Source organism: Nerophis ophidion, linkage group LG15 (genome assembly GCF_033978795.1).
Source record: "Nerophis ophidion isolate RoL-2023_Sa linkage group LG15, RoL_Noph_v1.0, whole genome shotgun sequence".
NCBI classification, from domain to species: Eukaryota; Metazoa; Chordata; class Actinopteri; order Syngnathiformes; family Syngnathidae; genus Nerophis; species Nerophis ophidion.
Window position 1 is genome coordinate 42,930,466 of NC_084625.1, and position 26,678 is coordinate 42,957,143.

The window sequence follows — 26,678 nt, forward strand, 5'->3', positions numbered from 1 at the left end:
TTTCGATTTTAAATCTAGGAGAGTGAAACAATTATGGAATTACTCAATTCTGGGGAAAAAAATTTAGGAATCGTGAAAACCAAACCAAAGAACACTACAACACACCAATAGTCCTTGTTGCACCACCTCTAGCTTTTAGAAGAGATTGCAGTTGTCGTAACTTATGGGTTGTATAGTTCATGTGTGATGATAATTCATAATTTGCATACTTGATTTAATGGCTGATAAATTAATCTATTATTATTTACAGTTAAAAAGAGATTTACATGTATTTATATTGATTATTTGAGAAACACTGACACCGAAATGAGTTCTCTACTTCATAGCCTAACAAAAGGGTTAACTAAAAAACTGCATGTTCCACAATTCATTGCGGCAAACTGGATGTCAGAAAGACCGGGAGCAGGTGCATTGTGGTATTTAAAATTGAGCACTACTAGCCTATGGGTGAATGAATTAACGACAGATGATAACAAGATAAAAGGGTCGTTTTGTACTGTTTTGTATACCCATTTTTTTCTTATATAAAGTACCACTTCATTTACAAATTTCCGACGTCCTGTCCAATAATTTGATTGTAGTTAATCTAGAGCAGTCTCTGAGGCATGGACTTAATGTGTGACAAACAGTACTCTTCATCAATCTTGCTCCAACTTCCTCTGATTGCTGTTGTCAGATCAGCATGGCAGGTTGGAGTTCTGTCATGGACCGTTTTCTTCAATTTCCATCGCGGGTTCTCAATAGGATTGAGAGCCAGACTTGTCCTTGACCTTATATATCTTTCTTCAAGGAAATGTTCACAGTTTTTGCTCTAATGCAAGATGTATTATCTTAAAAAATGATGTCATCATCCCCAAACATCCTTTCGATTGAAGGAATAAGACACAATTCCAAAATTATTGAAGATGTAATGTAATCTTCCCAGTGCCTTTACCTGACATGCAGCCCCATATCAGCAATAGCTAGGCCCTTTTTCGCAGTTCCTGGAACTTCTGTCCAAAACGTAAACTTGTACATAGGGATGATGTTCGTCAAGAAATTATCGAGTTCGAGCCCATTATCGAATCCTCTTTTAGAATAGAGTCCTTATCGAATCTCTTATCAAATCCGGATAGGTTGTTGTGTGTGCACTGAGTTTCAAAAGCCATAGATGCTATAAGGCTGGGCCGCCACGCTGTTTATATGGAGAAAAAGCGGACGTGACTGAGGACAGCATGCGGACGTGACTGAGGACAGCATGCGGCCATTCAAGGGTGAGCATATAGTGCTGCTATGTTTGTTGTAATTTTAAAAAATTGCCGACAAACACATCACCAACATGGACGAGGTGCCGCTCACTTTCGACATCTTGGTGAAGCACACTGTGGAGAAGAAAGGGACTAGCACGGTAGCGAATCGATACGCAAAATGGGGCAAGAGAAGTCAGCTTAAATTGTTGTGCTATCTTGCTATCCTAATGGACAACGAGACTGACTCTGAAAATGAGGAGAGTGAATCTGGCGTGTTTGATGGAGAACTTGCCCAACTGTTCATTTCGGACACAGAAGATGAGGACTGTGATGGATTTGATCAAAAAATAATGTAAATACTTCAATAAAGTAGAACCCAACTCAGCTTTGCTCCTGCTGCCTTTTTAAAACAGCATGCTAGCGTATGTTTTAAGATAGCGTATGTTAAACCATGCCTGCGCCCAAAAATACGCTGCGCCTTATTTATGCGTTAAATGCAGAAATATCAACCGTAACTGACACAGCGGCTTCTAATACAGTGCGCCCTAAGGTCGCGAAAATACGGTACAGTGGCTTCGATAACGGGAACCGGTTCTCAAAGAGGGATTTGAAACGATGGAATCGGTTATTTTCTTATCGAACAATCGGGAGAACCGGTTTCGAACATCATCCCTACTTGTATATTCATCAAAGATGTATTGACCTGATATGCTGCCCCATATCTTCAAGGACTGTGGAAATGTTCATGTTTGCTTCAGGCAGTTGTCTTCATAAATCTCATTGGAACGACACCAAACAAAGGTTGCAGCATCATCACCTTGCCCAATTTAACTTCACGATTCATCACTGAATAGGACTTTAATCCAGTCATCCGTAGTCCACTATCTGCAGCATCGCATGGACATCGGGGCCGGTACCTCTGGATTGGCAGACCGGGGTGGTGGTTCCTCTCTTTAAGAAGGGAAACCAGAGGGTGTGTTCCAATTATCGTGGAGTCACACTCCTCAGCCTTCCCGGTTAGGTTTATTCAGGTGTACTGGAGAGGAGGCTGCGCCAGATAGTCAAACCTCGGATTCAAGAGGAACAGTGTGGTTTTCGTCCTGGTCGTGGAACTATGGACGAGCTTTATATTCTCGGCAGGGTCCTTGAGGGAGTTTGCCCAACCAGTCGACATGTGCTTTGTGGACTTGGAGAAGGCATTCGACCGTGTCCCTCGGGAAGTCCTGTGGGGAGTGCTCAGAGAGTATGGGGTATCGGACTGTCTGATTGTGACTGTCCGCTCCCTGTATGATCAGTGTCGGAGCTTGGTCCGCATTGCCGGCAGTAAGTCGGACACGTTTCCAGTGAGGGTTGGACTCCGCCAAGGCTGCCCGTTGTCACCGACTCTGTTCATAACTTTTATGGACAGAATTTTTAGGCGCAGTCAAGGCGTTGAGGGGATCCGGTTTGGTCGCTGCAGAATTAGGTCTCTGCTTTTTGCCGATGATGTGGTCTGATGGCTTCATCTGGCCAAGATCTTCAGCTCTCACTGGATCGGTTCGGAGCAGAGTGTGAAGCGACTGGGATGAGAATCAGTACCTCCAAATCCGAGTCCATGGTTCTCGCCCGGAAAAGGTTGGAGTGCCATCTCCGGGTTGGGGAGGAGACCCTGCCCCAAGTGGAGGAGTTCAAATACCTAGGAGTCTTGTTCACGAGTGAGGTAAAAGTGGATCATGAGATCGACAGGCGTTTTCGGTGCTGCGTCCTCAGTAATGCGGACGCTGTATTGATCCGTTGTGATGAAGAAGGAGCTGAGCCGAAAGGCAAAGCTCTCAATTTACCGGTCGATCTACGTTCCCTTCCTCACCTACGGTCATGAGCTCTGGGTTATGACCGAAAGGACAAGATCACGGGTACAAGCGGCCGAAATTAGTTTCCTTTGCCGGGTGGCGGGGCTCTCCCTTAGAGATAGGGTGAGAAGCTCTGTCATCCGGGAGGAGCTCAAAGTAAAGCCGCTGCTCCTCCACATCGAGACGAACCAGATAAGGTAGTTCAGGCATCTGGTCAGGATGCCTCCCGAACGCCTCCCTCAGGAGGTGTTTAGGGCACGTCCAACCGGTAGGAGGCCACGAGGAAGACCCAGGATACGTTGGGAAGACTGTCCCGCGGCTGGCCTGGGAACGCCTCGGGATCCCCCGGGAAGAGCGAAACGAAGTGGCTGGGGACAGGAAAGTTTGGGCTTCCCTGCTTAGGCTGCTGCCCCCGCGACCCACCCACGGATAGGCGGAAGAAGATGGATGGATGGATGGATTGAAACCTTGTTGGGTTCTTTGTCTGTTTGGCGTTAATGAGGGCTTTTATTTAGCTTTTCTGTATTTAAATCTCATTCCCTTTAGGCTAAATCTTACAGTTTGGTCCAACGATGACTCCAAAGTTTGCCCATTTGTTCTCCACTTGTTTCAGTGTGCTTGCCTTGTTTGTACTTGGTCCAGATATTAGAGACGACTGACTTCGAACAATCAATCTTTTGCAACATTGCGTGGTGAATTACCTTCTTAAAGTCTGATCATAGTATCCTTTGTTTAAATTGACATATCTCGTGTTGGAGCCATGATTCATGTTAATCCACATGGTGCAACAGCTCTCCAAGATGAGAATACACCTTTTTAACTGCAGTCTAATGAACAGATGTAATCTGATGCAGGTGTGAGCTTTGGGAAATGAAAATTTCCAGGGTGTTTCCATGTTTGTTCCTCTAAATTGAGAGATGTAAAAATTAAACTGTTACCAACGACCACGATTTATATTCTTAATTTACCCTAGTGTTTGTTAAAGCCAGAAAGTTGTCATTTGAAATGATTATAGATTTGTGTCGTTTCTGTTATCGGATTTTGTTGTACAAAATTAAACAACTGAAAGAACATCTACCAAGTCTGGGTGAGTCAATAATTAGTTCCATTTCCATACATGCCATAGAACTTAAAACAAATATCACATGAATTAGAATGTAACGAGGACTGAACTTGTTATTTCTCAAATAATGAAATCTCAAAAGTTTTGGGTTACCAAACTACAGTGAACTTCCCTTCTTTGGCCCTTTACAAGTTTCACATCGTTTTTCCACATAATTTTTCTCATGCTGATGCAGCAGCTTTAGGAAATGTGTTTGGTGAACTCGAACGTGCACTGCACAGCATGAAGGAGATGATGGACAGCTTTACTCCTCGCTACTTCAACATGCTGCTCGTGTTGCTGATGCTTTCATCCACCGTGAGTAACGCTTGCTCGCCATTATGTGACGGCTGCATTTATTTCATATACATTGTGCTTTTTCAATCCTACATTGACGGTCAAACTTTAAAAAATACTGCGTGAAGACTAGGGGTGTAACGAGGCATGTTTCTTAAATCCCATATCTCGGTACGGAATATTCAGTTTAATACTGAAGCGAACATGTGTTGACTGTGTAGTAGTGTGCCAAGGAGAAGCCAGAGCTTAAAAACAATCTACTTGCATTAAAAGTTTCTGTTTCGCAAAATATTTTATTATTTTCCATTATTTATTATATTTGAGAATTGTATATATGGCCCTAGTGTGTGAATGTGAGTGTAAACGTTGTCTGTCTATGTGTGTTGGCCCTGAGATGAGATGGTGACTTGTCCAGGGTGTACCCCACCTTCCGCCCGATTGTAGCTGAGATAGGGACCAGCGCCTCCCGCGACCCCAAACGGAATAAGCGTTAGAAAATGGATGGATGGATATATTAGATCAGGGGTCGGGAACCTTTTTGGCTGAGAGAGCCAAGAAGCCAAATATTTTAAAATGTATTTACGTAAGAGACGTATAATATTTGTTTTAACACTGAACACAAATAAAAGCGTGCATTTTTAAGTAAGACCAACATTTCTAGGGTATAATTGGTCTCTTATTCTTTGTAATAACATTGTTATTCTGAAGCTAACTGTAGAGGGGGCGTGGCCTGTGGGCCTGCAGCGAACTGGGGTGTGCCAGGACCGGCCTCGAAGTCAGTGACAGGTGCGCAGATGGCCCACCTGGGCCTTGTTATCTAATCACCTGTCCTCTGTTACAAGCAGCAGCCAGTAGGAGAGACGAGGTTGGGGCTGGAGCCAGAGCGCGAGCGAGAATGAAAGAGAAAAATACAATTCCTGGAAAGCAATTGAGAGACTTATTGAAAAATAAAACAATATTGTAACCCTGAAACAGGCTCTCATGTCGGTGCTTGGTAGTCTGAAGAACCCCCAGGAAGGCAAGTCCCACACTAACCAATAATAAATAAATAACTTCTTACCATTAACGCAACTTCTTGAACATAAAAAAGCATGAGAATGTTTTATATTTTGAACGTTATTTTTAACACTGTGATTACAAGTGGAATTATTCATTACTTATCGTGTTCAGCGATATCCGCTCAAATTTATCCGAGAGCCAGATGCAGTCATCAAAACAGCCACATCTGGCTTGCGAGCCATAGGTTCCCTACCCCTGTATTAGATAGTTAAATAGTTATTTTAAAATTTTTATACAAAATCTGAGCAATGTGTTTCCTTACTGAAGACAAAATCAACCAAACTGTGATTATGGCTTATTGCAGGGGTCACCAACGCGGTGCCCGCGGACACCAGGTAGCCCGTAAGGACCAGATGAGGAGCCTGCTGGCCTGTTCTAAAAACAGCTCAAATAGCAGCACTTACCAGTGAGCTGCCTCTATTTTTTAAATTGTATTTATTCACTAGCAAGCTGGTCTCACTTTGCTCAACATTTTTAATTCTAAGAGAGACATGACTCAAATAGAATTTGAAAATCCAAGAAAATATTTTAAAGACGTGGTCTTCACTTGTTTAAATAAATTCATTTATTTTTTTACTTTGCTTCTTATAAATTTCAGCTAACTTCCTGGTAGCCTGCTTTTCTTCCTAGCCATGAATTGATTAACGTGGACCCTGACTTAAACAAGTTGAAAAACTTATGCGGGTGTTACCATTTAGTGGTCAATTGTACGGAATATGTACTAAACTGTGCGATCTACTAATACAAGTTTCAATCAATCAAAAAAAAACTTGCCGAATGGCAGAATTATTCTAGAAGTCACCCTGGTAACTCGGCTATCTTCTGTTTTGTTGTGTGAACATACAGAATTTTCTCATACGTGTTTTTGTGTATGGTAGCATTTTAATTTTTTTTATCTTGCAGCGATTACTAATGTATTCATTAAAGAACGTACAATAAGAATAAATAAAATCTAAAGGGATACGGTCCAGGTATGACTTAGGTTCTCTCTAAAGTCAGATTTCATGTGATAGAAGTATTTTAACAGTTTATTGTGTTAGTGTGTTTTCTGTATGGATCATTTTGTGTATGAACGTTTTGGTTAGGCTGACCATATTGTGAAATCCCAAAAAGAGGACACTTTGCTTTCGTCTTCTCCAAGGTTCTCATAGTCATCATTATCACCGACATCCCACTGGGTGTGAGTTTTCCTTGCCCTTATGTGGGCCTACCGAGGATGTCGTAGTGGTTTGTGTTGTGGTTTGTGCAGCCCTTTGAGACACTAGTGATTTAGGGCTATATAAGTAAACATTGATTGATTGATTGATATGTGCGTGCCAAGGCTGGGACTAAGTGAAAATTTGCCAATGATACTCGGATTTGCTTTATAAATAATATATTTAAATAAAGCATTTTTTCTCCTCTGTTGACAGCAGTGTTGGCGCTAGGAACTTTCAAAATGGGGTCCCACAGTAAATTTTTGGGGTCCCACTTTTTTGTAAGCGTTTTGAAAAAGACTGATAAACATATGCATTGTCCCGTTATATCTCACATTATATATTGTGTTTTGGAAAAAGGTTGTCATAAACGTTACTTAATTCATTAAAAGAAATAATATAAAAAGAAGACAAATTTGAATACATATGTAAATGTATTCAGTTATAAACATTCATTTACTTTCTTCTTTCCTTCATGGATCTGAACTTTACCGCTGCTGGCAGTTTTTTCTATGTTTTTATTTAATAAGTTGTAGGTGTATTTATTTCAGTATACAAGTGTAAAAAGTGTTTTGCTTGGGTCAAGAAATGATGGTAAATGGTGTGCCAGGGCATACATACATTTTATATTTAACGCTTAAATCTCTGTAGTCTACATCAACTTCAGATCTATTTCTCATTTCAATATGTTTTAGTTTTTTTTCATGTTGTTTTTTTGTGTGTTTGTTTTCCGCCCTTTTTTTGTCAAACAAAACTATGTTTTTTATGGCAAACACACAAAATATGTAAAATCTTCTACCAAAATGATTTTTCAAAGTGGAATATTTGATGTGACGTAATCGTAATTGACGGGAGGGGAGGGGTTAGCAGGGGGTGTATATTTTAGCGTTCCGGAAGAGTTAGTGCTGCAAGGGTTTTGGGTATTTGTTCTTTTGTGTTTATGTTGTGTTACCATGCGGATGTTCTCCCGAAATGTGTTTGTCATTCTTGTTTGGTGTGGGTTCACAGTGTGGCGCATATTTGTAACAGTGTTAAAGTTGCTTTTATGGCCACCCTTAGTGTGACCTGTATAGCTGTTGACTAAGTATGCCTTGATTAGCAACCAATCCACCATCTCGCTCTCTCTCTCTCTCTCTCTGTCTTTACCCCTCCTTCACAAATTCTGCTGGTGCGCACACCTTCACAATTTGTTTTGATTTTAATCCCTTCTTAACCCTGTACGTACATTGAAAATACACGCAACCCTGACTCAAAACGCCGGACATTTATGGCATTTAAGAAACCCCGCCCGGACACCCCCGCAAAAGAAGACATGTCCAGGGAAAAGAAGACGTCTGGTCAGCCTTGTTTTGGATGATGCTGTATTGACCACTGCAGATTTGAGTTTTACGACAAAAAAAAAATGGGGTTATATGATAACTTTTCGATTAAAATCAAAGAAAGTTAAATTATTGGGGGTTCTTACTCTTTGATCAAGCACGTTTTCCATGTTTTGCAGGTGGACTGTCAGGTCCAGCAGGTTTCAGGCCACATGAGCAATGGTTCATGTGCGTGTCAAGTCAACACCAACATGTGGCTTTTCCCCACTGTGAAATACGAGGCCGCACTGCAGAAAGTCGAGTCTTGTGAGGATTCCCTAACCGCACTACTAAAACAAGTAATGTTAAACCACCACTATTACATCAGACTCCTTCTAATCCAGAGTCATGTTTTCTGTCGTTTAGGTGAACTTGTCCCACCAGCGCGTGCCTGAGATCCAATCATTGATGGACAACATCACAGCCCGACTGGAGCCTTACGATTACCTCAACTATAGAGGTCTTTATTCCAATCTGCATTTGCGTCCGCTCACCAAGGTTCTCAGCAAGCTAGAGAATGACATCAACGCCATATCCATTCAGATGGACAACGACCAAACAAAGAAACTTTCCAAAGAGGTACATGAACCCAGCCGGCACAAAACATTGATACAACGTTGATTATACTTTCATGTCCTTTAAAAATTGACGTTGCAAAATAGTTGTATTTTTAAATTGAAATTACGTTGATGTCTAACGTTGATTCCATGTTGTTGGTTGGGAAATGACTAACATTCAATAAAATCAACGTCACAACCGGACATTGATTAAACTTCAAAAAGCATGTTTCAATGTTAGGTTGGAGGGACATGACTTAAACGTGTTTATCAAACATTATTGAACAGGAAATGACTAAACTTAAAAGATGGTTTGATATCAATAAATTATCATTTAAAGGACTACTGAAATGAGATTTTCTTATTCAAACGGGGATAGCAGGTCCATTCTATGTGTCATACTTGATCATTTCGCGATATTGCCATATTTTTGCTGAAAGGATTTAGTAGAGAACATCGACGATAAAGTTCGCAACTTTTGGTCGCTAATAAAAAAGCCTTACCTTTACCGGAAGTAGCAGATGATGTGCGCGTGACATCACGGGTTGTAGAGCTCCTCACATCCTCACATTGTTTATAATCATGGCCACCAGCAGCAAGAGCGATTCGGACCGAGAAAGCGACAATTTCCCCATTAATTTGAGCGAGGATGGAAGATTTGTGGATGAGGATCGTGAGAGTGAAGGACTAGAAAGAAAAAAAAAGGCGAGCACAGTGGGAGCGATTCAGATGTGATTAGACACATTTGCTAGGATAATTCTGGAAAATCCCTTATCTGCTTATTGTGTTACTAGTGTTTTAGTGAGATTATATGGTACCTGAAAGTCGGAGGGGTGTGGCCACGGGTGTGCACTGACCGCCAGTGTCTCCGGTGGGAGGAGGTAATAGTCCGCAGCATCTGCAGGAGGACGCAAGCTCCATTCATAACTACGGTAAGAGCCGACCTATTACCACAATTTTCTCACCGAAACCTGCCGGTTGACATGTGGTCGGGAACCATGTTCGCTTGACCGCTCTGTTCCATAGTAAAGCTTCACCTTCGGGAATTTTAAACAAGGAAACACCGGCTGTGTTTGTGTGGCTAAAGGCAGCCGCAATACACCGCTTCCCACTTCCATCTTTCTACTTTGACGTCTCCATTATTAATTGAACAAATTGCAAAAAATTCAGCAACACGGATGTCCAGAATACTGTGTAATTATGCGATTAAAGCAGATGACTTATAGCTTGGATCGGGCTGGAAAAAAATGTCCGCTACAACCCGAGACGTCAAACGCACGCGTCATCACACCGCAACGTTTTCAACAGGACACGTCGCGGGAAATTTGAAATTGCAATTTAGTAAACTAAAAAGGCCGTATTGGCATGTGTTGCAATGTTAATATTTCATCATTTATGTATAAACTATCAGACTGCGTGGTCAGTAGTAGTGGGTTTCTGTAGGCCTTTAATGCAAAAAAACAAAATTTATGATTTTTTGTAAGAGGAAAAGGGAGGAAACGATCCAACTGTCAATAGATGGAATTGATATTGATATTGGAGGACTGTCTGACATGGTCTGACAAAAAGATGTCTAAGAGTATTTTTATATTAAATAAGGTAAAATATGTGTTGGAATATAGGGCAATGCGTATATTGTATTGTGCACTTTTATAGCCATATATCAGCTACTATGTGGAAGTGTGGGGGAACACATATCTGTATAAGAGTAACATAAAGGCATTGTATCAACTACAGAAAAGAGCTATAAGGATTATTTATAAAGCAGATTATCTAGAACACACTAACATGCTTTTTATTAATTCTGGTTTATTGAAACTACAGGAGCTAGTAAAGTTACAGACATTATGTGTTATGTTTAGGGTGGGGCGATATGGCCTTTTTTTAATATCTCGATATTTTTAGGCCATATTGCGATACATGATATATATCTCGATATTTTGCCTTGGCCTTGAATGAACACTTGATACATATAATCACAGCAGTATGATGATTCTATGTGTCTACATTAAAACATTCTTCTTCATACTGCATTAATATATGCTACTTTTAAACTTTCATGCAGAGAGGGAAATCACAACTAAGTCAATTGACCAAAAGTGTATTTATTAAACAGTTATTAAGCAGTGGCACAAACGTTCATGTCATTTCCAAAACAGAAAATGCAAGATTGTCAGTCATATTAAGTGTCAAATAAAAATAAGCTGCATAAAAGGAAATCAAATAGTGTTCGTCCTTCACTACGTGGTAGGTTACTGCGGACGTTATTAAATTCTGTTGTTGACTATTTTTTGCATACGGTGTTGATCTGGAAACTTTTGCCTCGGCATTTTGATGGTGTGGGCGTGTGGCCCCGAAAGGAGATGTTGAAATGCGCAGTAAGCACTCTTCATTCTCTAGCAGGTGGCTTTTCAAATGATGCTATATATTAGCAGTAATGCTATTTTTTGTAGCAACGCTTTTGGCCCACACTTGACAAATTACGGTTGTCTGTTCGACATATTCCCACTTGAAGCCAAACCACCGCCAGACGATGGACCCCCTGCTGTTTTTCTTAAAAAATCATTCTTCCTTCATTCGCACCTTCTTTGTCTCGTATTACCACTCGCACGGCTCCGCTAGCATCACAGCTAACGTTACCCATGCTGCTGCCTCTCTCCTCCGCGAGGGCGTATACGTATGTAAGAAGGTGCGCTTGCTGTCTGTAAGGACAGACAGGAAAGAGCGAGAAGAGCCTGTAATGTAATGCCCGCAGCTTAAAAGCAACTGCGTGAGAACGTATACTCGAATATCACGATATAGTCATTTTCTAAATCGCACAGAAACAAACCCGCAATATATCGTGTATATCGATATATCGCCCAGCCCTAGTTATGTTTAAGTCTAAAAGTAGAGTATTACCGACAAATTTACAAAAAAATGTCATCACTTCAGAGAATGAACAGCATATGAGAAAACATCAGTATTCAAGGACAATTTTTTAACAAATGTGTATATTAGTGGTGGGGGTTAAACTATTGAATTCTATATACAATGAGATAAAAGATTGTAGAAAAATATTCCAATTGAAAAAAATATATAAAGACAGAACAATAAGATAATATGGACAGCCTAAGTGTTTACATTTTGCTCTATATTCATTATTTTACTTATTTTTTCTCTGGTTTTGTATTTGTTTTGTATCATCCTGTGAGGTGTATATTATTTTTTGTGCGGTTTGTACTTCATGAAGTTTTTGCACTTGTTTTTTTGTGTGTTTTTTTTTGTTTTGTTTTTTCATTATATTTGGATGTATTTGTTTGGTTTGTATGCTTGTGAATCTGGGCTATCCATTAACTACTTATTATGTTGAAGGCGGCAGGAAATATAAGATATTCTTCATCCTGTTCTTTCTCAAGCATAGGTGTGCAAATATGTGTTTTGTTGTTAGAGTTTAATTGTCTATTGATCAAAAATGCACATCAATGAAGGAGATGAATAAAAAATGAATGAATGAATGAAAATGAATGAATTGCTCAACGTCAGGACCTAATTTAACAAGATCGCAACGTTGTTTCAATATTTTGGGCCTGCTGGGAAACAAACTAATAGCTTCATCAAAAGTTTAGACGAGAGATGTGCCAGTCAATCATCCACCGATTAGTATCGGATGATTTTCGTGAAAATGTTTGTGATCAACCTCCAGTGACAGTGCTACTTGATAATGGTACAAAGAAATGTAGTTAAATTGCTGTGATAAAGGTGATTATTATTATCATTACTAATATTAGTCTTTACAAAAAGTAAACATAATAGGCTATAGGCTACTTAGAGCTAGCAGCTACGCAACTGCAAAGCACACAAGCTAGACATACTTAATTGAACAATAATGTAGTCCAAAACAATATAATTTGTCAATATAAAAAAGTATCAAATAATTATGGTTGCAGTGTCCAAGGTAGAAGCATATTAAAAAGTTTCCAGTAACAAACGTGTCCGCATTACTCAACTTACTGCGTCATGAGCTTAACTTCATGAATTACTATGACCACTAAGAGTTGCAAAAAAAAAACACAACACAATTACCACTCCACTTCAACTTAAAAGACAGCATAAACCCATTTCAGATGGTTAATAATAAATAATTTTGTGTTTTTCATACCTACAATTGTTGTCCGTTTCACTAACTTCACTTGATCAAACCTTTTTAACATTGCACACTACAAAATAATAAAAGTATGTACTCTGATTTGTGCTGATATTGTATTGAATCAGTACCCGTATCGGACAATACTCAAGGCTCCAATATCGGTATTGTATCAGAAGTGAAAAATCGGGACATCCCTATTTCCGGACACTTAAAATATGAACACATTTTATGGAGAATAATTATAGCAATAGGATTCACGGCGGCGGAGGGGTTAGCGCTTCTGCCTCACAATACGAAGGTCCTGAGTAGTCAGGGTTCAATCCCGGGATCGGGATCTTTCTGTGTGGAGTTTGCATGTCCTCCCCGTGAATGGGGTTCCCTCCGGGTACTCCGGCTTCCTCCCACCTCCAAAGACTTGCACCTGGGGATAGGTTGATTGGCAACACTTAATTGACCCTAGTGTGTGAATGTGAGTGTGAATGTTGTCTGTCTATCTGTGTTGGCCCTGCGATGAGGTGGCGACTTGTCCAGGGTGTACCCCGCCTTCCCCCCGATTGTAGCTGAGATAGGCACCAGCACCCCCCGCGACCCCAAAGAGAATAAGCGGTAGAGAAAAATGGATAATTGTAGCATTGTAACATTTAGGAAACAATGCAAAATACATAATATGATGAATAAAATGTACAAATAAACATTTAACATTATTTTATTGAAGGCTTGTCGGCGAAGACGGCAATGTGCGGATAGTGCGACAGGGGTAAGAACCACACGATTGCCATCTTTGTACTTTCTGAGATCTTCTTTTTTGAAAGTACTGGCACTCACAACTTCCTTTGGCCGTGTGGGGGTTTATTTTGCAGTAAAGTCACTCTCGATTAAATGTAGCTAAGTTACAGGTGAACCTATCCCCGGAGAACTGTAGCTAGCTACACTACAAGCTACACGGCAAAAGTAGTTTGCTACATCAAAGCTACATTTAACAGCCTTTCTATCTTTGGGCCCACATGTATAATCCATCCATTTCTACCGCTAGTCCCTTTTGAGGTCGCGGGGTGTCGCTGGAGCCTATCTCAGCTGCATTCGGGCGCAAGGCGGGGTACATAATAATAATGTTAATGTAACTGAGAGTGTACAAATGGACCCAATAAGGGTCCATTACTATTAACTATCTGTCATTTAGCTTGGGACACCCAACAACTACCTTTAGGGATCCCCGCACCCCACTGTATGTATTTTTTTAGTTTGCCTTTTCTTTGGCCCACCCCTATAATGTTATACATTTTCTCTACCTACACTAAAAAAACAGCATCTATCTATACCTTGACTATAAGAACAATGTTTTTGAACGGTTGGTAATGTTATGTGCAGTAAAACTTTTCATGAACTCAACTCACCTTAATGTGTGTTCGAAATTTGTGTTGGACGTCTATTATGAAGAGAGTAGTTATGTTTTGGTTTACGGAGTAAACTACTAAAAACTGAGGAGTTAGGCATTGTTTTCTGTAAATCCATGCATGTGTCTAAATATGGCTTAGGACACGCATTATTGTGGATTTCCTGCACGTCATTTTCACCATTAAACATAAAAACTAATCTACCGGAGAGAGAATCCCTCTGCCATTTTCAAATGGTTTTTTTTGAGTGGTGAGCTTGAAGCGTCCCTCTGTCTCCGACTCCCTCGTCGTCATGTGACATAAGTGCGTGATTGTTATGATTTTGATTCTGTATGTGTGGATAATTCTCATTTTCCAGGATATTGTGTTTTCCCCATATTTTTTTTTTGGCCTGGATTTGCAATCCATCTTCTCTCTTTGTAGCTTGATGTAAGCAACCTAGCTACATGGGTCTAAAAGTAGCTCAGCTACAGGAAAAGGACTGTAAAATGTATATGGGCTACGTAGCTTAGCTTGTTAGTGCCCATCAGTGCTAACATGTGTAGTTCTTTGTTTGGACACTAGATCCCGCAGGAAATCGACGAGTTAGTTACGTGCAAATGATTAGCCGTATGAAGACAGTTTGAAAAAGTACCTAATCATACAAGGTACAGCTGTGTTTGTCACTATTGTGGTTTCACTTCTTCGTGATGATGAGGAAGTTGACATGAGCGGATCAAATGATCATAGAATTGACTACTTTTGCTCTGAAATCTTAAAGCAGTTGAATAAATAATCATACGAACATTGTGGACTGTGACCTGGTGGCATTAACAGATCAACAGTTAAACGTGTTACACTGTGTAATATTCTTGAACTTTATTTCAATAGGTCACGAAACTGCGAGGAGATGTGGATCGCTTGCACATGTCAGACTCAAACAACATGAAGACTGTGAGAGAGAAACTGCGCAAATTGAAGAACAGCGCTGTCTCTTGTATGTCCATTCCCAAAGACTTCCGAGGTATGTTCTCCTTTGGTGTTTTATGTGTAATGCCAATTATTAAGAATCTTAATATACATAATATATACGGCTTTTCACACACACACACACACACACACACACACACACACACACACACACACACACACACACACACAGGTGATTGCGAATCATACTTGGTCAACAGCCATACAGGTCAAACTGAGGGTGGCCGTATAAACAACTTTAACACTGTTACAAATATGCGCCACACAGTGAACCCACACTAAACAAGAATGACAAACGCATTTTGGGAGAACATCCGCACCGTAACACAACAGAACAAATACCCAGGTTCCCTTGCAGCACTAACTCTTACGGGACGCTACAATACACACGCCCCACTACCCCTAATCCCCCCCCCCCCCCACCTCAACCTCCTCATGCTCTCTCAGAGAGAGCATGTCCCAAATTCCAAGCTGCTGTTTTGAGGCATGTTAAAAAAAATAATGCACTTTGTGACTTAAATAGTAAATATGGCAGTGCCATGTTGGCATTTTTTTCCATAACTTGCGTTGATTTATTTTGGAAATCCTTGTTACATTGTTTAATGCATCTAGCGGGGCATCACAACAAAATTAGGCATAACAATGTGTTAATTCCACGACTGTATATATCGGTATCGGTTGATATCGGAAACAGTAATCGGCCAAAAAGCCATTATCGGAAACCTCTAAGTAGTAGATATCATTTTTTGAATTTTGTTTAGTTATTGTGTACTGATGACTTTGTTTTGCTCAAACTGTATGTATTAAAAGCAGATAGGGAACTAATCCAAACATTGGGTTAATATTAGAGATATTTGATGATGGCTTTATTGGAGAAAGAAATTATTTATATATTTAATTAATATTTAACTAATTTGTTACACCACCACCCTGTGTTTCTGTCTGATTATAAATGTGATAGGAATATTTAATTGATACTGAAGATTTGAAGTATCAATATCAGCATTGGTATGACCAATACTGCCCCTTTAACTATTTGGTATTGGATCGATACCCAAATTTGAAGTATCGACAAAAACTAATGTACAAAAGAATAAGTGATGATCATATTTTAACATAAGTGTAGATATGAATGATTTAACCAAATTGTGAATGGTGAATTAACAAGTCGATTAATAGTTTTGAGAAAATAATACAACTGGAATTGAGGTAATATGTTATCGCATACCTCCGCAGTTGTATAATCCGTTTTGAAATGGTTCTATTATCATTAATACCAGTAGTTTTCAGACTTTATTCACCAAGTACCACCTCAGAAAACACATGGCTCTCCAAGGTCCACCATTATGATCAACATTAAAATACAGTAGGCCTAAGTATTCATTAAAAACAAGGCAGAGGTTTTATTTAACAAGTTAGCCATTGTAACATGACACACAGTTTGAACAGTAATACTGTTTGAATACAGGTTAATAAAACCGTGTACTTTAATCAAGTGATTATTTGGCGTATCACTAGATGGAGCTCACATACCACCAGTGGTACACGTAACAGAGTTTGAGAATCACTGGTTTATACACAAAGTAATATAGTGACAGATATCAGGATATCGATTTTAGGCCGTCCTTCGATTCCTCACACTCCATTCCTTGTTCTCAGGTACACACAGGTATTGCCTAAATGGTCTCATCACCAACATCAGCCAACCGATCACAACTAAAATCAGTCCTTACGGGAAGAACATCATCTCCGGCTCATGGGGTCAACAGACTCAACGGGACAGCGAAGGCCTGAATAACGCCTTCTGGGTCCAGCCTTTGGTCCACAACCATATCTCTGGCAACACCCTTCGAGTTTATCAATCCTACGAAGACTTCATGGCCTCCACCAACCACAAAGATTACATCTTTGCTCCGAACAACATTCACGCCGACTCCATTGAAGGTCCGAGTGCCGTCCTGTACGGAGAGGCTCTGTATTATCACTGCCACCAATCGGCAGATGTTTGTCGCTACGACCTGAACAGCAACAAGGTAGCGAGGGTCACACTTCCCGGCATCAAAGCAGGAGACACCAAGAAGTTCCCTTATTGCTATTACGATTGTCGCGCCAGCACCGACATAGACGTGGAGGTCGATGAGACGGGGCTGTGGGCCCTCTACGCCACTTTCGGTAGCCACGGCAACATTGTGGCGAGCAGACTCTCTTGGAACAACGAAAGCGCAACGCTCAACGTCACCCAGACGTGGGAGACGAGGCTGTTCAAGAGGGCGGTGACCAACGCTTTCATGGTGTGCGGAGTGCTGTACGCGACTCGCTACCTCGATGACCACCGAGAGGAAGTCTTCTACGCGTTTGACACGGCGACGGGAAAGGAGGACAACACGCTGGCGTTGACCCTCGAAAAGATCACCGCCGGCGTCGCCAGCCTGAGCTTCAACCCCGTCAACCGCCGCCTCTACATGTTCAACAATGGCTACCTTCTCGCTTATCAAACACATTTCTGAAATTAAACACAAATATGCAGTTAATTTTAATCAATAAAGTACTATCTATCAATCTATCTATCTATGAAAATCCCCAAGTTGGCATTATTAAAGGGATGATTGTCTTCATTCCGTTTTGTTTAGTGTAGTATCAATCAATCAATCAATCAATGTTTACTTATATAGCCCTAAATCACTAGTGTCTCAAAGGGCTGCACAAACCACTACGACATCCTCGGTAGGCTCACATAAGGGCAAGGAAAACTCACACCCAGTGGGACATCGGTGACAATAATGACCCAGTGGGACGTCGGTGACAATGATGACTATGAGAACCTTGGAGCGGTGGAAAGCAATGGATGTCGAGTGGGTCTAACATGATACTGTGAAAGTTCCATCCATAATGGATCCAACACAGTCACGAGAGTCCAGTCCAAAGCGGATCCAACACAGCAGCGAGAGTCCCGTTCACAGCGGAGCCAGCAGGAAACCATCCCAAGCGGAGGCGGAGCAGCAGCGCAGAGATGTCCCCAGCTGATACACAAGCGAGCAGTACATGGCCACCGGATCGGACCGGACTCCCTCCACAAAGGAGAGTGGGACATAGAAGAAAAAGAAAAGAAACGGCAGATCAACTGGTCTAAAAAGGGAGTCTATTTAAAGGCTAGAGTATACAAATGAGTTTTAAGGTGAGACTTAAATGCTTCTACTGAGGTGGCATCTCGAACTGTTACCGGGAGGGCATTCCAGAGTACTGGAGCCCGAAATTAAAAAGCTCTACAGCCCGCAGACTTTTTTTGGGCTTTGGGAATCACTAATAAGCCGGAGTCCTTTGAGCGCAGATTTCTTGCCGGGACATATGGTACAATACAATCGGCAAGATAGGATGGAGCTAAACCGTGTAGTATTTTATACGTAAGTAGTAAAACCTTAAAGTCACATCTTAAGTGCACAGGAAGCCAGTGCAGGTGAGCCAGTACAGGCGTAATGTGATCAAACTTTCTTGTTCTTGTCAAAAGTCTAGCAGCCGCATTTTGTACCAACTGTAATCTTTTAATGCTAGACATGGGGAGACCCGAAAATAATACGTTACAGTAATCGAGACGAGACGTAACAAACGCATGGATAATGATCTCAGCGTCTTTAGTGGACAGAATGGAGCGAATTTTAGCGATATTGCGGAGATGAAAGAAGGCCGTTTTAGTAACGCTTTTAATGTGTGCCTCAAAGGAGAGAGTTGGGTCGAAGATAATACCCAGATTCTTTACCGTGTCGCCTTGTTTAATTGTTTGGTTGTCAAATGTTAGAGTTGTATTATTAAATAGAGTTCGGTGTCTAGCAGGACCGATAATCAGCATTTCCGTTTTTTTGGCGTTGAGTTGCAAAAAGTTAGCGGACATCCATTGTTTAATTTCATTAAGACACGCCTCCAGCTGACTACAATCCGGCATGTTGGTCAGATTTAGGGGCATGTAGAGTTGGGTGTCATCAGCATAACAGTGAAAGTACAGTAGGAAGGGGATTTCATTTGGCCTCATTTGTCGCGGTCCCAGGTTGGTAGTAACGCTCTACATCTACCGTATTTTTTGTAAGGCGCACTGCTGATGAATGGTCTATTTTTTTACTTTTTTTATATATAAGGCTACTCGATTATAGGGCTCATTAATGGAGTCATATTATTTATTTATTTTTTTTCTAAATGTAAGACTTCCTCGTGGTCTACATAACATGTAATGGTGGTTCTTTGGTCAAAATGTTGCATAGATTATGTTTTACAGATCATCTTCAAGCTGCTTTCTGACAGTCGCGTTGTGGGCGGTCTTATTTACGTGGCTCACCTGTCTTCTCCCCGTCATTTCCTCATCCACCAAAAATGTGTTCCATGAAAAACCGTCCGACCGGAACTCTCTTAATTCTTTGGGTGAATAATGTAAACTCACTACACCGGTATGTTTCAACGCTTTCATGGCATATATAAGAATTTTACAGTACTTGCTTCCTCAGTAGAAGCAATTAAGTCCCATCTTAAAACTCATTTGTATACTCTAGCCTTTAAAAAAGCCCCCCTTTTAGACCAGTTGATCTGCCGTTTCTTTTCTGCCCTTCCCACCTCTCCCTCAGGGAGGAGGGGGCACAGGTTCGGTGGCCACGGATGAAGCGCTGGCTGTCCAGAGTCGGGACCCGGGGTGGACCGCTCTCCTGTGCATCGGTTGGGGACATCTCTGCGCTGCTGACCTGTCTCTGCTCGGGATGGTCTCCTGCTGGCCTATCTCACTATTATGTTAGATCCACTATGGACTGGACTCTCACAATATTATGCTAGATCCACTCGACATCCATTGCACCGTTTGCCCTAGGGGAGGGAGGGCCCACATCTGCGGTCCTCTCCAAGGTTTCTCATTGTCCCATTGGGTTGCCTTTTTCCTTGCCCTGATGTGGGATCTGAACCGAGGATGTCGTTGTGGCTTGTGCAGCCCTTTGAGACACTCGTGATTTAGGGCTATATAAATAAACATTGATTGATTGATTATATTAGAAATGGCAACAGGGGAGGATGAATGTCCCATAACAAGAAGATAGAGAAAAACAAGAAGCTTATCGACTACGGGGCCGTCACGGACTACAAAGGCAGACGCGCGTAATTTTTCAGGACTTATGCCGATCCCAAATACAGATCAGCGGGTACCAGAAGATAAGAAAAGTTGCTTTTGCATAATATGGCGAAACAAAACGCCAGATAATATTGCTTACCTTATACACACACCATAATAATACTCATATGTTGAAGCACAGTACAATCTATCAAGCGGTGTGGCTTCATAGCTTACCAAAGTCGTACTAAAACATTTTTTGTGTAATGTTCTCTATTTTTAATAGAACATAGAAAATGCTGGTGTTGTTTACTTGAGTCATATTGCAGTCTACACTTATCTCTTATGTGTGACTGCCATCTACTGGTCACACTTATCATTACACCATGTACCAAATAAAATAGCTTTGAGGTGGGTAAGCAAAACCAGAATTATTCCTTACATTAGGCGCACCGGGTTATAAGGCGCACTGTTGAGTTTTGAGGGGAAAAAAGATTTCAAGTGCGCCTTAAACTCCGGAAAACAAATCAAAGCAAATCAACTTTATTTATAAAGCACATTTAAAATTTACCACAGGGGTAGTCAAAGTGCTGTACAATGGACAGGTTAAAAGATAATACGAGGACCGAGCAAACAAGACAACACAAACAGAACATGATAAAAAATAAATAAATAAAACATAAAAACAGGTTGACAGCAGGTGTATAATGGGTCGCCATTGCAGGATGGATATCACTTAGTGTTAAAAGCCAAGGAATAAAAGTATGTTTTAAAGAGAGATTTAAAAACAGGAAGAGAGGAGGGTTGTCTAACACTCAGAGGTAGGTCGTTACAAAGCTTGGGAACAGCAGCAGCGAAAGCTCTGTCACCTCTAAGCTTCAGCCTTGTGTCAGGGACCGTCAGTAGTAGCTGATCGGCTGATCTTAGGGATCGAGTGGGGCAGTAAGGCTGAAGGAGGTCGGAGAGATATTGGCGCGAGGTTGTTTAGACATTTAAAAGCAAATAGAAGGAGTTTAAAATTGATTCGATAACGCACAGGGAGCCAGTGAAGGGACGCTAATATAGGGGTGATGTGCTCATGTCTGCGGGTCTGTGTTAGCAGACGAGCAGCAGAGTTCTGCACGAGCTGCAGGCGGGCGAGGGAGGCCTGGCTAATGCCTACATACAGGGCATTGCAGTAGTCTAAACGATTCGAGATAAACACGGTACTAAAGTAACTTTTTGGATGAATTTAACTTGTCAGAGAAGTTTTAATGCAACATACTTTTTACTTTTACCTTACTTTATACTTTTTTAAACATACTTTTTTCTTTTTTATAATTGAGGAGAATAAACGCTGCTTTTACCCTGTTACCTTGAGTTTAATTCCGATCATTACATTTATATCACAATTATTTATGATTATTGATTATTGCAAGGACGTATTCTTATGACAGAGACCCTGCTTCCGGCTTACCTTGTTTCACCAATCCAACGTAAGCAATTGTGACGTTTGAGTCCACTGCACCTATCAAACAAGAACAAAGTACAGTTACCTGCACCTTATGTAACATCCATCCAGAAACTGTTTACCACCTGTTTTGGACTTGTGAAAGTACTAGATCACTATGGCAGGGCATCTGTCGCTTTATCCTGTACAATATTCATTACAAATTTGTGCTATGATATTTGGATTTACACTGTATGAAACAAAAATTTGAAAAGGAATTTTACCTTTGCAACCTCATTGTACTATTGGCTAAGTTTTATATACATAAATGTAAGTTTCTCAATACCCGACCTGTTTTGTGTGACTTTAAAAAGGATTTCGAACTCTACATCAGTGGTTCTCAACCTTTTTTCAGTGATGTACCATCTGTGAACATTTTTTTAATTCAAAAACCCCCTAAACAGAACAAAGCATTTTTGGTTGAAAAAAACAGATAAATATGTAAAATACAGCACTATGTCATCAGTTTCTGATTTATTAAATTGTATGACAGTGCAAAATATTGCTCATTTGTAGTGGTCTTTCTTGACCTATTTGGAAAAAAAGATATACAATTAACTAAAAACTTGTTGAAAAATAAACAAGTAATTCGATTATAAATAAAGATTTCTACACATAGAAGTAATCATCAACTTAAAGTGCCCTCTTTGGGGATTGTAATAGAGATCCATCTGGATTCATGAACTTAATTCTAAACATTTTTTCAACAAAAAAAAGAAATCTTTATCATCAATATTTATGGAACATGTCCACAAAAAGTCTAGCTGTCAACACTGAATATTGTATTTTATTTTTTTTTTCACAGTTTATGAACTTACATTCATATTTTGTTGAAGTAATATTCAATAAATACATTTATAAAGGATTTTTGAATTGTTGCTATGTTTTAGAATATTAAAAAAAAATCTCACGTACCCTTTGGCATACCTTCAAGTAACCCCAAGGGTACGCGTACCCCCATTTGAGAACCACTGCTTTACAGATTGATGTCGGTTTTTGATACAGTGCCGTCTGAGGGATCGACGGTCATTCAATGCTGGTTTCCAGCCATACCGCTTACGTGGAGGGATTTCTCCAGATTCTCAGAACCTTTTGATGTTATTATGGACCGTAGATGTTGAAATCCCTAAATTTCTTGCAATTGCACTTTGAGAAACGTTGTTCTTAAACTGTTTGACTATTTGCTCACACAGTCGTGGACAAAAGGGTGTAGCTCGCCCCATCCTTTCTTGTGAAAGACTGAGCATTTTTTGGGAAGCTCTTTTTATACCCAATCATGGCACCCACCTGTTCCCAATTAGCCTGCACACCTGCGGGATGTTCCAAATAAGTGTTTGATGAGCCTTCCTCAACTTTATCAGTATTTATTGCCACTTTTCCCAACTTCTTTGGCCAAGTTGCTGGCATCAAATTCTAAAGTTCATGATTATTTGCAACAACAACAAAAAAAAGTTTTTCAGTTTGAACATCAAATATGTTGTCTTTGTAGCATATTCAACTGAATATGGGTTGGAAAGGATTTGCAAATCATTGTATGCCGTTTATATTTACATCTAACACAATTTCCCAACTCATATGGAAACGGGGCTTGTATATATATATATATATATATATATATATATATATATACATATATATATACATATATATATATATATATATACATATATATATATATACATATATATATATACACATATATATATATATAGACATATATATATATATATATATATATACATATATATATACATATATATATATACACATATATATATATATATATACATATATATATATATATATATATATATATATATACATATATATATATATATATATATATATATATATATATATTAGGGCTGGGCAACGATGAAAACATTTAATCGAAGTTAATTGCACTATTTCTCCGATTAATCGCGATTAACTGCATTGTATAGGCAAAGCCCAATAATGAATTCAAAAGTTGTGTGTAGTGCACCTTTATTGGAATATTGTCTCACATGAACAAAAGCGCCAAAACATTTGTTGTGCAAACACAATTTAAATCAGTCCTTGTTAAACAGTAGCAGTTAAATAGCATATTTTATGAAAATCAACTCAAAAAATATAAATACAAACATTTAAGCTTATTACTACCACTGCCAGGGTATTTAAGTTATCCTGTTTGTTATGGAAAATAAATATAATCTACATACAAATCTCTGAGCCACAATCATAACATCTGAACAGGCAATTTCTGAGGTAACAGCAGACCCTTTTTTTTTATCAGGGATCTTATGTTTAAAAAACTATATTATAGGTAGTGGGCTGTTTTAGGGAATTTTTGATCAAATTATCCGTAGTAGCAATATTAATAATGTTGTGTTCATTCTGCGTAGTGCACTTAAAATAATTATGACCATATCTAGGAATTGATATGGTGGGAATTTTCCGATTGTTTGCTTGGTGCTTTGATAAACTGAACGCATATACATGGTACTATATTGTGATGTTATGAGCCAGGGAAAAAAAGAACTACCCTACCCAGCATGAAACAGGAGTGACGAGCATGCGCGGTAGCCCGGTATAGGTTGTGTGTCGCCATGACGGCATCTTGTATGTTGTGATATCCACGCTCTGAAAGCAAATGTTAAGAACTCAGCCAACACGCCTCATCTGCATTATTCATAAATAGACAGACAACACATATACTCCTATACTTCACAGGCCGCTGGATGTAGCCGGCAAAGTATTCCCATGCTAGCTAGCCGGTCTAGCAAGCACGCGTCATTCAGTCCAAAACGGCCCGATCCATCCACATCCAGAATTGTCTGGCGGTCGTAAGTGATCCCGGAGTGACCACGCTGTAAGCCAGCCATGAAATTAGCAGAATTGTCCGGTATTTTTGCCAAATGTTCCATCTTTACCAAGAGCCCCTCGACCCCGAAGCCCATCCGGGCGACGCTATCTTTTTAAGAAAAGGCGTTAACAAAATAAAAGCATGTAAACAACATGCGCAAATGTGCGATAAAATAATTGTCGGCGTTAATAGATTGATGAGTTAACTCATAATTAACGCATTAATTTGCCCACCCCTAATATATATATATATATATATATATATATATATATATATATATATGTATATGTATATGTAGGTGTGGGAAAAATCACAAGACTACTTCATCGCTACAGAACTGTTTCATGAGGGGTTCCCTCAATCATCGGGAGATTTTAATGGAAGCATTCACATACATATACATATATATATATATATATATATATATATATATATATATATATATATATATATATATATTTATATATACTGCCGTTTCTTTTCTTTTTCTCCTATGTCACACTCTCCCTTGTGGAGGGGGTCCGGTCCGATCCGGTGGCCATGTACTGCTTGCCTGTGTATCGACTGGGGACATCTCTGCGCTGCTGTGTTGGATCCGATTTGGACTGGACTCTCGCGACTATGTTGGATCCATTATGGATTGAACTTTCACAGTATCATGTTAGACCCGCTCGACATCCATTGCTTTCCTCCTCTCCAAGGTTCTCATAGTCATCATTGTCACCGACGTCCCACTGGGTCATTATTGTCACCGATGTCCCACTGGGTGTGAGTTTTCCTTGCCCTTATGTGGGCCTACCGAGGATGTCGTGGTGGTTTGTGCAGCCCTTTGAGACACTAGTGATTTAGGGCTATATAAGTAAACATTGATTGATTGATATATATATATATATATATATATATATATATATATATATATATATATATATATATATATATATATATAAGTGTGTGTGTATTTTGCATTCTATTTTAGTTACTTTGAATTTACAACGCTCTGGCGCTGTTTTGTACTGTTTTTGTACTTATTTTGAATATTATTTCTCAACTGTTTGTAAATGTTGAACTAGAAGTATAACTATAGGAAGCTGGAATATGTCAGTCTTCTTAAAATATATGATAAAATTGAAAACTACTTTATTAATAAGAGTCAGAATGTTCCCAAAGAAGAATTTTAATTACGTGACTCAGCACATTTCGGCTGTTTGAGAGAACTGCTGAACAAAAACCTCACACAACAGTTGCCTTAAATAGCGATATCTTTATATGTCTCTGCTTAACATAATAACCACAATTGTCCTTTGAACACATTAAAATATTACCAACACGAAAAAGCTGTAGAAAGTTGTACTTATCTGTTAGGTCCGTAGCTGGAAAGTTACTAACGCTAGCTTTATTAGCATGTAGCATTCTCTTCTTCTTTCTAATTGTATGATGGATAAACAAGATAAAAATGACCACAACCGCCCCCTAGTGTACGAGAAGCACACTGCATATGGCCATCAGTCACATTCCAGATAAGAGCATGGAAACTACAACACTTTTTTTAAATTATTGAACAACAAACAGACATTTATAATCATCACAAAAGTCAAGGCACTTTCAACATCAAAGAAAGACTACAAACGCAAACACAGAGAGTAATAATACTAAAAAAAATAAAAAAATAAATTAATGGGCGGTATAGCTCGGTTGGTAGAGTGGCCGTGCCAGCAATTTGAGGGTCGCAGGTTCAATTCCCGCTTCTGCCATCCGAGTCACTGCCATTGTGTCCTTGGGCAAGGCACTTTACCCACCTGCTCCCAGTGCCACCCACACTGGTTTAAATGTAACTTAGATATTGGCTTTCACTAAGTAAAGCGCTTTGAGTCACCAGAGAAAAGCGCTATATAAATATAATTCACTTCACAAAAGAGTTATCAAAATCACTTAAACTACATATCTTTTTTAAATATATCAATTTAAGAGCTTTTGTAGTCTCCAAGATTCGATTGATAATTGTAACCCATTAAGCCAATTATAAAATGTAGGCCTTGCCCTACGGAAACTACAACTTCCCATGTTGCTGTGAAAATAGAAGAAACTGAATTATTTGACAAATCGATTGGTATCAGTATTTTCATTTCGTTAAAATGTGCAGTGTGTCCT

At 39.7% G+C, this 26,678-nt stretch overlaps 1 protein-coding gene across 1 annotated transcript; it reads left to right on the forward strand.

Annotated features, from left to right (window-relative positions):
• The first annotated feature begins 4,324 nt into the window (after nucleotides 1–4,324).
• Nucleotides 4,325–22,136, forward strand: LOC133569672 (olfactomedin-like). Its single transcript, XM_061922184.1, has 5 exons — nucleotides 4,325–4,478; nucleotides 8,211–8,369; nucleotides 8,437–8,649; nucleotides 15,021–15,153; nucleotides 16,779–22,136. Exons 1-5 carry the CDS (start codon nucleotides 4,404–4,406, stop codon nucleotides 17,624–17,626), a joined length of 1,428 nt encoding a protein of 475 aa, XP_061778168.1. The 5' UTR covers nucleotides 4,325–4,403; the 3' UTR covers nucleotides 17,627–22,136.
• The last annotated feature ends 4,542 nt before the right edge of the window (nucleotides 22,137–26,678 follow it).

What these genes read in the sequence shown, in the direction of transcription:
- LOC133569672 (XM_061922184.1), top strand. Translation starts at nt 4,404, where the DNA reads ATGAAGGAGATGATGGACAGCTTTACTCCTCGCTACTTCAACATGCTG. An exon ending in TAACCGCACTACTAAAACAA is followed by an intron (nt 8,370 to 8,436) that starts GTAATGTTAAAC and finishes TCTGTCGTTTAG; the next exon opens with GTGAACTTGTCCCACCAGCG. An exon ending in CAAAGAAACTTTCCAAAGAG is followed by an intron (nt 8,650 to 15,020) that starts GTACATGAACCC and finishes TTATTTCAATAG; the next exon opens with GTCACGAAACTGCGAGGAGA.